The following is a 13261-nucleotide window of genomic DNA, read 5'->3' as shown; positions in this document are numbered from 1 at the left end:
AATTCATGTCCTCCTTAGATGACTCTGGAGCCCAGGGCTGGACTGTATATTCTAGATGAGGCTGCACTAATGATCTGTGCAATTCATGTCCTCCTTAGATGTCTCTGGAGCCCAGGACTGGACTGTATATTCTAGATGAGACTGCACTAATGACGTGTACAATTCATGTCCTCCTTAGATGTCTCTGGAGCTCAGGACTGGACTGTGTATTCTAGATGAGGCTGCACTAATGATCTGTACAATTAATGTCCTCCTTAGATGACTCTGGTGTCCAGGAATGGACTGTATATTCTAGATGAGGCTGCACTAATGATCTGTACAATTCACGTCCTCCTTAGATGTCTCTGGAGCTCAGGACTGGACTGTATATTCTAGATGAGGCTGCACTAATGACCTGTACAATTCATGTCCTCCTTAGATGACTCTGGAGCCCAGGACTGCACTGTATATTCTAGATGAGGCTGCACAAAATGATCTGTACAATTCATGTCCTCCTTAGATGACTCTGGAGCCTAGGACTGGACTGTATATTCTAGATGAGGCTGCACTAATGACCTGTACAATTCATGTCCTCCTTAGATGACTCTGGAGCTCAGGACTGGACTGTATATTCTAGATGAGGCTGCACTAATGATCTGTACAATTCATGTCCTCCTTAGATGACTCTGGAGCCCAGGACTGGACTGTATATTCTAGATGTGGCTGCACTAATGATCTGTACAATTCATGTCCTCCTTAGATGACTCTGGAGCCCAGGACTGGACTGTATATTCTAGATGAGGCTGCACTAATGATCTGTACAATTCATGTCCTCCTTAGATGACTCTGGAGCTCAGGACTGGACTGTATATTCTAGATGAGGTTACACTAATGATCTGTACAAATTATGTCCTCCTTAGATGACTCTGGTGTCCAGGAATGGACTGTATATTCTAGATGAGGCTGCACTAATGATCTGTACAATTCATGTCCTCCTTAGATGACTCTGGGGCCCAGGACTGGACTGTATATTCTAGATGAGGCTGCACTAATGATCTGTACAATTCATGTCCTCCTTAGATGTCTCTGGAGCTCAGGACTGGACTGTATATTCTAGATGAGGCTGCACTAATGACCTGTACAATTCATGTCCTCCTTAGATGACTATGGAGCCCAGGACTGCACTGTATATTCTAGATGAGGCTGCACAAAATGATCTGTACAATTCATGTCCTCCTTAGATGACTCTGGAGCCCAGGACTGGACTGTATATTCTAGGTGAGGCTGCACTAATGATCTGTACAATTCATGTCCTCCTTAGATGACTCTGGAGCCTAGGACTGGACTGTATATTCTAGATGAGGCTGCACTAATGACCTGTACAATTCATGTCCTCCTTAGATGACTGTGGAGCTCAGGACTGCACTGTATATTCTAGATGAGGCTGCACTAATGATCTGCACAATTCATGTCCTCCTTAGATGACTCTGGAGCTCAGAACTGGACTGTATATTCTAGATGAGGCTGCACTAATGATCTGTAGAATTCATGTCCTCCTTAGATGACTCTGGAGCCTAGGACTGGACTGTATATTCTAGATGAGGCTGCACTAATGATCTGTACAATTCATGTCCTCCTTAGATGACTCTGGAGCCCAGGACTGGACTGTATATTCTAGATGAGGCTGCACTAATGATCTGTACAATTCATGTCCTCCTTAGATGACCTTGGAGCCCAGGACTGGACTGTATATTCTAGATGAGGCTGCACTAATGACCTGTACAATTCATGTCCTCCTTAGATGACTCTGGAGCTCAGGGCAGGACTGTATATTCTAGATGAGGCTGCACTAATGATCTGCACAATTCATGTCCTCCTTAGATGACTCTGGAGCTCAGAACTGGACTGTATATTCTAGATGAGGCTGCACAAATGATCTGTAGAATTCATGTCCTCCTTAGATGTCTCTGGAGCTCAGGACTGGACTGTATATTCTAGATGAGGCTGCACTAATGATCTGTACAATTCATGCCCTCTTTAGATGACTCTGGAACCTAGGACTTGACTGTATATTCTAGATGAGGCTGCACTAATGATCTGTAGAATTCATGTCCTCCTTAGATGACTCTGGAGCCCAAGACTGGACTGTATATTCTAGATTCTAGATAAACTCTGAGTCACAAGACTATATTCTGTCAGCCTTACAAGCAGGTGATTGACATTGTGCTATTATTTGGTCTATGGTTTATACTGCAGAGCCTTACATTCAGCTACACTGAACTTCAATTGTCAACTGGACATCCAAACAGGTGGAAGTTCTACACAATCTTTTATGAAACCAGAAACTATTTCTAGATAATACCACAGCCAACAACACAAGGAAGAAAGCAGAATCTCCACGGCTGGAGACATTTGGTAGAAAGCTTCCTGATATCAGTCAACAGAGGATTTACAGAAATCTCTGCATCGTCTACCTGATCATCCAGACTTTGCTTTTCCTCCAGACAATCCTGGGAATATAGAGGATGGGGACATCTCTCTGGTGGATTTCTCTGACTGGATCCATCTATAGGGAACACACACACTGACTGACTACATGATATATATGTAATGATCAGAAGATGGGTGAGTCTATGTGACCCTCAAACCTGGGACCCTATAATGAGTCGGAGCTCCTCTTACCCAGTGACAGAAGAGGACGGTGGTCCTCCATCATGGCCTCGCTGTACAGATCCTTGTGTCCTTCTATATACTCCCACTCCTCCATGGAGAAATAGACCGCCACATCCTGACACCTTACAGGAACCTGACAACACAATGACACCATCATCACCCAGACCCCTCCAGTGCTGTTACTGGAGAATCTCCCAGTATTCCCAGCAGTGTCACCTCTCTAGTCAGCAGCTCCATCATCTTGTGGGCGAGTTCTAGGATCTTCTGCCCCAATTTCAAGGCTGGAGGCTCTGTGAGGGGGAACCTGCTCAACAATTCTGACTCCTGGATGATGGGAGTCACACAATCCCCCGATGTCTTCTTCACTACGGTGCAATCCTGTGTAAGGAGAGAAACACTCATAGAACGAAGTCCAGAAAAGAAGAGAAAGGGAGGAGACGGCGGAAACCTTTATATATGTTGCATGAGAGAAGAGGAGAAAGGGGGGACACGACGGAGACCTTTATATATGTTACATGAGAGAAGAAGAGAAAGGGAGGACACGACGGAGACCTTTATATATGTTGCATGAAAGAAGAGGAGAAAGGGGGGACACGACGGAGACCTTTATATATGTTACATGAGAGAAGAAGAGAAAGGGAGGACACGACGGAGACCTTTATATATGTTACATGAGAGAAAGGGAGGACACGACGGAGACCTTTATACATGTTACATGAGAGAAGAAGAGAAAGGGAGGACACGACGGAGACCTTTATATATGTTACATGAGAGAAGAAGAGAAAGGGAGGACACGACGGAGACCTTTATATATGTTGCATGAAAGAAGAGGAGAAAGGGGGGACACGACGGAGACCTTTATATATGTTACATGAGAGAAGAAGAGAAAGGGAGGACACGACGGAGACCTTTATATATGTTACATGAGAGAAGAAGAGAAAGGAAGGACACGACAGAGACCTTTATATATGTTACATGAGAGAAGAAGAGAAAGGGAGGACACGATGGAGACCTTTATATATGTTACATGAGAGAAGAAGAGAAAGGGAGGACACGATGGAGACCTTTATATATGTTACATGAGAGAAGAAGAGAAAGGGTGGACACGACAGAGACCTTTATAAATGTTACATATGAAAAGAGAAAGGGAGGACACGACAGAGACCTTTATATATGTTACATGTGAAAAGAGAAAGGGAGGACATGACGGAGACCTTTATATATGTTACATGTGAAAAGAGAAAGGGAGGACATGACGGAGACCTTTATATATGTTACATGTGAAAAGAGAAAGGGAGGACATGACGGAGACCTTTAAATATGTTACATGAGAGAAGAAGAGAAAGGGAGGACACGACGGAGACCTTTATATATGTTACATGAGAGAAGAAGAGAAAGGGAGGATACGACGGAGACCTTTATATATGTTACATGAGAGAAGAGGAGGAAGGGAGGAGACGACGGAGACCTTTATATATGTTACATGAGAGAAGAAGGGAAAGGGAGGAAAGGACGGAGACCTTTATATATGTTACATGAGAGAAGAGGAGAAAGGGAGGAGACGACGGAGACCTTTATATATGTTACATGAGAGAAGAAGGGAAAGGGAGGAAAGGACGGAGACCTTTATATATGTTACATGAGAGAAGAAGAGAAGGGGAGGATACGACGGAGACCTTTATATATGTTACATGAGAGAAGAAGAGAAAGGGAGGACACGACGGAGACCTTTATATATGTTACATGAGAGAAGAAGAGAAAGGGAGGACACGATGGAGACCTTTATACATGTTACATGGGAGAAGAGGAGAAAGGGAGGAGACGACGGAGACCTTTATATATGTTACATGAGAGAAGAAGGGAAAGGGAGGAAAGGACGGAGACCTTTATATATGTTACATGAGAGAAGAAGAGAAAGGGAGGAAAGGACGGAGACCTTTATATATGTTACATGAGAGAAGAGAGAAAGGGAGGACACGACGGAGACCTTTATATATGTTACATGAGAGAAGAAGGGAAAGGGAGGAAAGGACGGAGACCTTTATATATGTTACATGAGAGAAGAAGAGAAAGGGAGGACACGACGGAGACCTTTATATATGTTACATGAGAGAAGAAGGGAAAGGGAGGAAAGGACGGAGACCTTTATATATGTTACATGAGAGAAGAGAAAGGGAGGACACGACGGAGACCTTTCTATATGTTACATGAGAGAAGAAGAGAAAGGGAGGACACGACGGAGACCTTTATATATGTTACATGAGAGAAGAAGAGAAAGGGAGGACACAACAGAGACCTTTATATACAGGTCCTTCTCAAAAAAATTGCATATTGTGATAAAGTCCATTATTTTCTGTAATGTGCTGATAAACATTAGACTTTCATATATTTTAGATTCATTACACACAACTGAAGTAGTTCAAGCCTTTTATTGCTGTAATATTGATGATTTTGGCCACAGCTCATGAAAACCCAAAATTCATATCTAAAAAAATTAGCATATCATGAAAAGGTTCTCTAAACGAGCTATTAACCTAATCATCTGAATCAACTAATTAACTCTAAACACCTGCAAAAGATTCCTGAGGCTTTTAAAAACTCCCAGCCTGGTTCATTACTCAAAACCGCAATCATGGGTCAGACTGCCGACCTGACTGCTGTCCAGAAGGCCATCATTGACCCCTCAAGCAAGAGGGTAAGACACAGAGAGACATGTCTGAAGGGATAGGCTGTTCCCAGAGCGCTGTATCAAGGCCCCTCAGTGGGAAGTCTGTGGGAAGGAAAAAGTGTGGCAGAAAACGCTGCACAACGAGAAGAGGTGACCTGACCCTGAGGAAGATTGTGGAGAAGGACCGATTCCAGACCTTGGGGGACCTGCGGAAGCAGTGGACTGAGTCTGGAGTAGAAACATCCAGAGCCACCGTGTACAGGCGTGTGCAGGAAATGGGCTACAGGTGCCGCATTCCCCAGGTCAAGCCACTTTTGAACCAGAAACAGCGGCAGAAGCGCCTGACCTGGGTTACAGAGAAGCAGCACTGGACTGTTGCTCAGTGGTCCAAAGTACTTTTTTCCGGATGAAAGCTAATTTTGCATGTCATTCGGAAATCAAGGTGCCAGAGTGTGGAGGAAGACTGGGGAGAGGGAAATGCCAAAATGCCTGAAGTCCAGTGTCAAGTACCCACAGTCAGTGATGGTCTGGGGGCCATGTCAGCTGCTGGTGTTGGTCCACTGTGTTTTATCAAGGGCAGGGTCAATGCAGCCGCTATCAGGAGATTGTGGAGCACTTCATGCTTCCATCTGCTGAAAAGCTTTATGGAGATGAAGATTTCATTTTTCAGCACGACCTGGCACCTGCTCACAGCGCCAACACCACTGGTAACTGGTTTACTGACCATGGTATCACTGTGCTCAATTGGCCTGCCAACTCTCCTGACCTGAACCCCATAGAGAATCTGTGGGATATTGGGAAGAGAAAGTTGAGAGACGCAAGACCCAACACTCTGGATGAGCTTAAGGCCGCTATCGAAGCATCCTGGGCCTCCATAACACCTCAGCAGTGCCACAGGCTGATTGCCTCCATGCCACGCCGCATTGAAGCATCCTGGGCCTCCATAACACCTCAGCAGTGCCACAGGCTGATTGCCTCCATGCCACGCCGCAGTGAAGCCTCCTGGGCCTCCATAACACCTCAGCAGGGCCACAGGCTGATTGCCTCCATGCCACGCCGCATTGAAGCAGTCATTTCTGCAAAAGGATTCCTGGCCAAGTATTGAGTGCAGAACTGAACATAATTATTTGAAGGTTGACTTTTTTTGTATTAAAAACACTTTTCTTTTATTGGTCGGATGAAATATGCTAATTTTTTTGGATAGGAAATTTGGGTTTTCATGAGCTGTGGCCAAAATCATCAATACTACAACAATAAAAGGCTTGAACTACTTCAGTTGGTGTGTAATGAATCTAAAATATATGAAAGTCTAATGTTTATCAGTACATTACAGAAAATAATGAACTTTATCACAATATGCTAATTTTTTTAGAAGGACCTGTATGTTACACGAGAGAAGAAGAGAAAGGGAGGACATGACGGAGACCTTTATATATGTTACATGAGAGAAGAAGAGAAAGGGAGGACACGACGGAGACCTTTATATATGTTACATGAGAGAAGAGGAGAAAGGGAGGAGACGACGGAGACCTTTATATATGTTACATGAGAGAAGAAGAGAAAGGGAGGACACGACGGAAACCTTTATATATGTTACATGAGAGAAGAGAAAGGGAGGACACGACGGAGACCTTTATATATGTTACATGAGAGAAGAGAAAGGGAGGACACGGAGACCTTTATATATGTTAGATGAGAGAAGAAGAGAAAGGGAGGACACGACGGAGACCTTTATATATGTTACATGAGAGAAGAGAAAGGGAGGACACGACGGAGACCTTTATATATGTTACATGAGAGAAGAAGAGAAAGGGAGGACACGACGGAGACCTTTATATATGTTACATGAGAGAAGAGAAAGGGAGGACACGACGGAGACCTTTATATATGTTACATGAGAGAAGAAGAGAAAGGGAGGACACGACGGAAACCTTTATATATGTTACATGAGAGAAGAAGAGAAAGGGAGGACACGACGGAGACCTTTATATATGTTACATGAGAGAAGAGGAGAAAGGGAGGACACGACGGAGACCTTTATGTATGTTACATGAGAGAAGAAGGGAAAGGACAGACACGACGGAGACCTTTATATATGTTACATGTGAAAAGAGAAAGGGAGGACATGACGGAGACCTTTATATATGTTACATGAGAGAAGAAGGGAAAGGGAGGAAAGGACAGAGACCTTTATATATGTTACATGTGAAAAGAGAAAGGGAGGACACGACAGAGACCTTTATATATGTTACATGAGAGAAGAGAAAGGGAGGACACGACGGAGACCTTTATATATGTTACATGAGAGAAGAAGAGAAAGGGAGGACACGACGGAAACCTTTATATATGTTACATGAGAGAAGAAGAGAAAGGGAGGACACGACGGAAACCTTTATATACAGTCAGGTCCATAAATATTGGGACATGGACACAATTCTAACATTTCTGGCTCTATACACCACCACAATGGATGTGAGATGAAACGGACAAGATGTGTTTTACCTGCAGACTGTCGGCTCTACCTGCAGACTGTCGGCTCTACCTGCAGACTGTCGGCTCTACCTGCAGACTGTCGGCTCTACCTGCAGACTGTCGGCTTTACCTGCAGACTGTCGGCTTTACCTGCAGACTGTCAGCTGTAATCTGAGGTATTTATATCCAAATCAGGTGAACGGTGCAGGAATTACAACAGTTTGCATCTGTGCCTCCCACTTGTTAAGTAGAGAATAGAAATGTCCCACGGCGCAAAAAGCACCCAGTGGTTGGATTAGATTCAGGGTTATTTTTATTGAGCAAGCGGTACAACGCGTTTCAGGGATATACCCCTTCTTCAGGTACAAAATGACTTGCATACATAAAAGCAAATTGCATACATTTAGATACATTGTAAAAAACCGCCAAAGACAGAGGGGGCGGGAAGGGGGTGGGTCAGTGGGCGGTGCTGGGAGAGCTCACAGAGCAAAGGCTAAATATACACAGGAAACAGTTTCACAGATAGTTTCTTTTCCTAGGTTCCCTTTAGGCCTACAATACTAAGATCGACCCTCAGAGTGGTGCGATCTCTAATTCATGATTTATTCATAAAAGTGCTGGCTCCTAGAATCCTGTGAGAGCGCTGGACCTGGGAGAGTCATGTGAGCCGATCACATGACCTGTCTTGCAGCATGTCAGAACTATTGGTTATAAATAAAGTCCATAAGTATAAGGCCTATATAAGATGAATGGACATGAGCCTAAAGGACAACCATTTAGTCTTATTTTAAAAGTGCAGGGTGAGTTCAGGATTTTAACTCTGAATTACTAACCTAAAATGATCTAACAATATGTACCAGGGTGTTTACCCAAGTCTGTTAAGACAATGTATTAGAAATGTCCTGAGTTTTGATGATTTTCAGTGAGTAGAAAGAGTATAATCTTTCTTTGGGGTTTTTATATTAATCAATGTATGAGTAGATTGATTTTTATATCATCAATTTAAATACGTGTGCTGTATATATAAGAGTATGGTCCTTATAGATATATTCAGTTTTAAGGTTAGAAATGAGGTACAAATTCATTTTTAGAATCTCTCTCAGTGTAAAACACAAGTTAATGATCTCTTTGCTGAAGATTTCCTGAATGGAGAAATGTGGACACAGGTGATCATAAACAAACCCTGTCTTTTCCCCCAGAACAATGAATTGAGTATGGTCATGTGTATCTTGATTTAATTAGGTCTGGTCAAAAGATTTAGGGATATGCGAGGTGTTTGACTAAATACAAAAGTCATTGTCTGTGGCGAAACCAACCTCGCCACTGGGTTTTGGAGGGGGCTGTTTGAAGGCCTCTTGCCTCAGGATTATGGCCCATGCTAACTTTTGAACCCCTGAACCTATTCAAGTGAATTTTGGATAGGTTTGTCCCCCAAGTTATACTGTTTAAATTGATGTAAGTTATATGTATGGACAATGTAACCTCACAAAGTTATAACAACTTATAATAAGTGTAACTTGTCAGCTTGGGAGGAATATGCTGGGTGTGGTTCTATTGTCCCATTGTGTGTTTAAATGGTGATGTCTGTCCTGTTGTCTCCACATGTGTATTGGCGATCTCCCTTTGTCCTGAGAGATAATTGGATTGCCTTCGGTTGTCTCTGGGACAGAGAGGAGGAAACCATGATGCATTGTGGGGATGTGTTGTATCTGTTCTGTGTCGCAGTCTCCCTTCTGGTCCTCTAGGGGGCGGGAACGATTGGTTGCTGTACTTGCATTGTGTGTGTTATAAGGTATTAATTGGTTGGATTTCAAAACCCTGTGGGCAGTACTATGTGTGTTTCTTATGAATAAAAGAGGCTGTACTTGAAGTACAGTCAGACCACTGCTGACCCTCAAGACGGAGCCTTGTCTCGTTATTGGGGGGATTCCCTGTATGCTGTTAGAGACTGATTGCCAGGAGTGTAAGCTGACTGATACGCTTTTCCTGTTCGTCTGCTGACAGCTATTTGCGAGGTTCCAGTTTGGAGTGCTATTTTGTATCCAGTTCGGGAGGTTGGTGTTCTGCAGTAGCTGTGCCTGTCTCTCGGAAAGGGGCATATCGCCTAGACGGATTTTAACCCCTTGTCTGCTGAAACGATCCGTTACATTGTCAATTCAAGATCTCCTCAAGGTTTGGCTGAAACCTTAGTTAAAATGTATTGCTAGTAAATGAATAAGGGAATATATAGAAAACATAAATAAGTGCCTCGACTTTTGTATGGAGTACTAGTGCCATCTAGTGTTAGGGTAACATAAAGGTTTAGGTTGTATTTTCCCTAGGGGGAGGTTCTATTAATTATAAAGTGAGGTCACTAGTTAATGATAAAACTTGGCCAAGCCCTTTCTAAGATAGGATAAAAAGATGGTATGGGCTGACAGAAAGGATATCTCTCTCGAACCATCTTCAGAAAGACCATCAGCAGAAGGATCTCTAACTATCATCATCAAGGGAAAAGACCAGATCCAGCCCTGACCACCTTTTCAGTCATTGGAGTATCTGTTTTGGAATAAGATTGGGGTGTACCTGCAGCATTATCCTGAAAATTAATCCAATACAGGGAGATTGATAATATACTGGTGAAAACACAGTATTATCTCCAAGAAATTGAATTCAGTTCTAGACGGGTATGGTTGATTATATACAGTACAGACCAAAAGTTTGGACACACCTTCTCATTCAAAGAGTTTTCTTTATTTTCATGACAAAATATATATATAAATTTATTAATACAATTTTTTGTACAAAATAATATATAATACAATTGGTGACAATTGAAATTCAATCAATGATATGCAAAATAGTGAGAAAGTCAAAAATAATTGAGAATATATATATATATATATATATATATATATACACACACACACACACAGGGAGTGCAGAATTATTAGGCAAGTTGTATTTTTGAGGATTAATTTTATTATTGAACAACAACCATGTTCTCAATGAACCCAAAAAACTCATTAATATCAAAGCTGAATATTTTTGGAAGTAGTTTTTAGTTTGTTTTTAGTTTTAGCTATTTTAGGGGGATATCTGTGTGTGCAGGTGACTATTACTGTGCATAATTATTAGGCAACTTAACAAAAAACAAATATATACCCATTTCAATTATTTATTTTTACCAGTGAAACCAATATAACATCTCAACATTCACAAATATACATTTCTGACATTCAAAAACAAAACAAAAACAAATCAGTGACCAATATAGCCACCTTTCTTTGCAAGGACACTCAGAAGCCTGCCATCCATGGATTCTGTCAGTGTTTTGATCTGTTCACCACCAACATTGCGTGCAGCAGCAACCACAGCCTCCCAGACACTGTTCAGAGAGGTGTACTGTTTTCACTCCTTGTAAATCTCACATTTGATGATGGACCACAGGTTCTCAATGGGGTTCAGATCAGGTGAACAAGGAGGCCATGTCATTAGATTTTCTTCTTTTATACCCTTTCTTGCCAGCCACGTTGTGGAGTACTTGGACGCGTGTGATGGAGCATTGTCCTGCATGAAAATCATGTTTTTCTTACCTTGCAGACTTCTTCCTGTACCACTGCTTGAAGAAGGTGTCTTCCAGAAACTGGCAGTAGGACTGGGAGTTGAGCTTGACTCCATCCTCAACCCAAAAAGGCCCCACAAGCTCATCTTTGATGATACCAGCCCAAACCAGTACTCCACCTCCACCTTGCTGGCGTCTGAGTCGGACTGGAGCTCTCTGCCCTTTACCAATCCAGCCATCTGGCCCATCAAGACTCACTCTCATTTCATCAGTCCATAAAACCTTAGAAAAATCAGTCTTGAGATATTTCTTGGCCCAGTCTTGACGTTTCAGCTTGTGTGTCTTGTTCAGTGGTGGTCGTCTTTCAGCCTTTCTTACCTTGGCCATGTCTCTGAGTATTGCACACCTTGTGCTTTTGGGCACTCCAGTGATGTTGCAGCTCTGAAATATGGCCAAACTGGTGGCAAGTGGCATCTTGGCAGCTGCACGCTTGACTTTTCTCAGTTCATGGGCAGTTATTTTGCGCCTTGGTTTTTTCACATGCTTCTTGCGACCCTGTTGACTATTTTGAATGAAACGCTTGATTGTTCGATGATCACGCTTCAGAAGCTTTGCAATTTTAAGAGTGCTGCATCCCTCTGCAAGATATCTCACTATTTTTGACTTTTCTGAGCCTGTCAAGTCCTTCTTTTGACCCATTTTGCCAAAGGAAGTTGCCTAATAATTATGCACACCTGATATAGGGTGTTGATGTCATTAGACCACACCCCTTCTCATTACAGAGATGCACATCACCTAATATGCTTAATTGGTAGTAGGCTTTCGAGCCTATACAGCTTGGAGTAAGACAACATGCATAAAGAAGATGATGTGGTCAAAATACTCATTTGCCTAATAATTCTGCACGTAGTGTATATACAGTTCAGACCAAAAGTCTGGACACACCTTCTCATTCAAAGAGTTTTCTTTATTTTCATGACTATGAAAATTGTAGATTCACACTGAAGGCATCAAAACTATGAATTAACACATGTGGAATTATATACATAACAAAAAAGTGTGAAACAACTGAAAATATGTCATATTCTAGGTTCTTCAAAGTAGCCACCTTTTGCTTTGATTACTGCTTTGCACACTCTTGGCATTCTCTTGATGAGCTTCACGAGGTAGTCACCTGAAATGGTCTTCACTTCACAGGTGTGCCCTGTCAGGTTTAATAAGTGGGATTTCTTGCCTTATAAATGGGGTTGGGACCATCAGTTGCGTTGTGGAGAAGTCAGGTGGATGCACAGCTGATAGTCCTACTGAATAGACTGTTAGAATTTGTATTATGGCAAGAAAAAAGCGGCTAAGTAAAGAAAAACGAGTGGCCATCATTACTTTAAGAAATGAAGGTCAGTCAGTCCTAAAAATTGGAAAAACTTTGAAAGTGGCTCACATGCGGACCGCCCCAGGAAAGGAAGACCAAGAGTCACCTCTGCTGCGGAGGATAAGTTCACCCGAGTCACCAGCCTCAGAAATCGCAGGTTAACCAAAAGTTTGGACGCACCTTCTCATTCAAAAAGTTTTCTTTATTTTCATGACTATGAAAATTGTAGATTCACACTGAAGGCATCAAAACTATGAATTAACACATGTGGAATTATATACATCACAAAAAAGTGTGAAACAACTGAAAATATGTCATATTCTAGGTTCTTCAAAGTAGCCACCTTTTGATTACTGCTTTGCACACTCTTGGCATTCTCTTGATGAGCTTCAAGAGGTAGTCACCTGAAATGGTCTTCCAACAGTCTTGAAGGAGTTCCCAGAGATGCTTAGCACTTGTTGGCCCTTTTTGCCTTCACTCTGCGGTCCAGCTCAACCCAAACCATCTCGATTAGGTTCAGGTCCGGTGACTGTGGAGGCCAGGTCGTCTGGCGCAC

The 13261-nt window shown here is 42.5% G+C and overlaps 1 protein-coding gene across 8 annotated transcripts in view; it reads right to left on the bottom strand.

Annotated features, from left to right (window-relative positions):
* The window catches only part of LOC122937848 (oocyte zinc finger protein XlCOF7.1-like), a 67768-nt gene that overhangs the window by 34657 nt on the left and 19850 nt on the right, over positions 1 to 13261 (bottom strand). For 6 of the 8 annotated variants that reach the window (XM_044292971.1, XM_044292966.1, XM_044292970.1 and 3 more), the window contains 3 exons: positions 2869 to 3030; positions 2662 to 2785; positions 2454 to 2545 (listed from right to left, as the gene is read on the bottom strand). In XM_044292971.1, coding sequence (XP_044148906.1) covers positions 2454 to 2545; positions 2662 to 2785; positions 2869 to 3030 — 378 coding nt within the window. Of the gene's footprint in view, positions 1 to 2453; positions 2546 to 2661; positions 2786 to 2868; positions 3031 to 13261 lie in introns of those variants that run through there. The other 2 variants (XM_044292972.1, XM_044292964.1) reach the window with 2 other exon arrangements.

This window comes from Bufo gargarizans, chromosome 5, assembly GCF_014858855.1.
Source record: "Bufo gargarizans isolate SCDJY-AF-19 chromosome 5, ASM1485885v1, whole genome shotgun sequence".
Lineage (NCBI taxonomy): Eukaryota > Metazoa > Chordata > Amphibia > Anura > Bufonidae > Bufo > Bufo gargarizans.
This window is presented reverse-complemented; position numbering and strand designations above follow the sequence as displayed.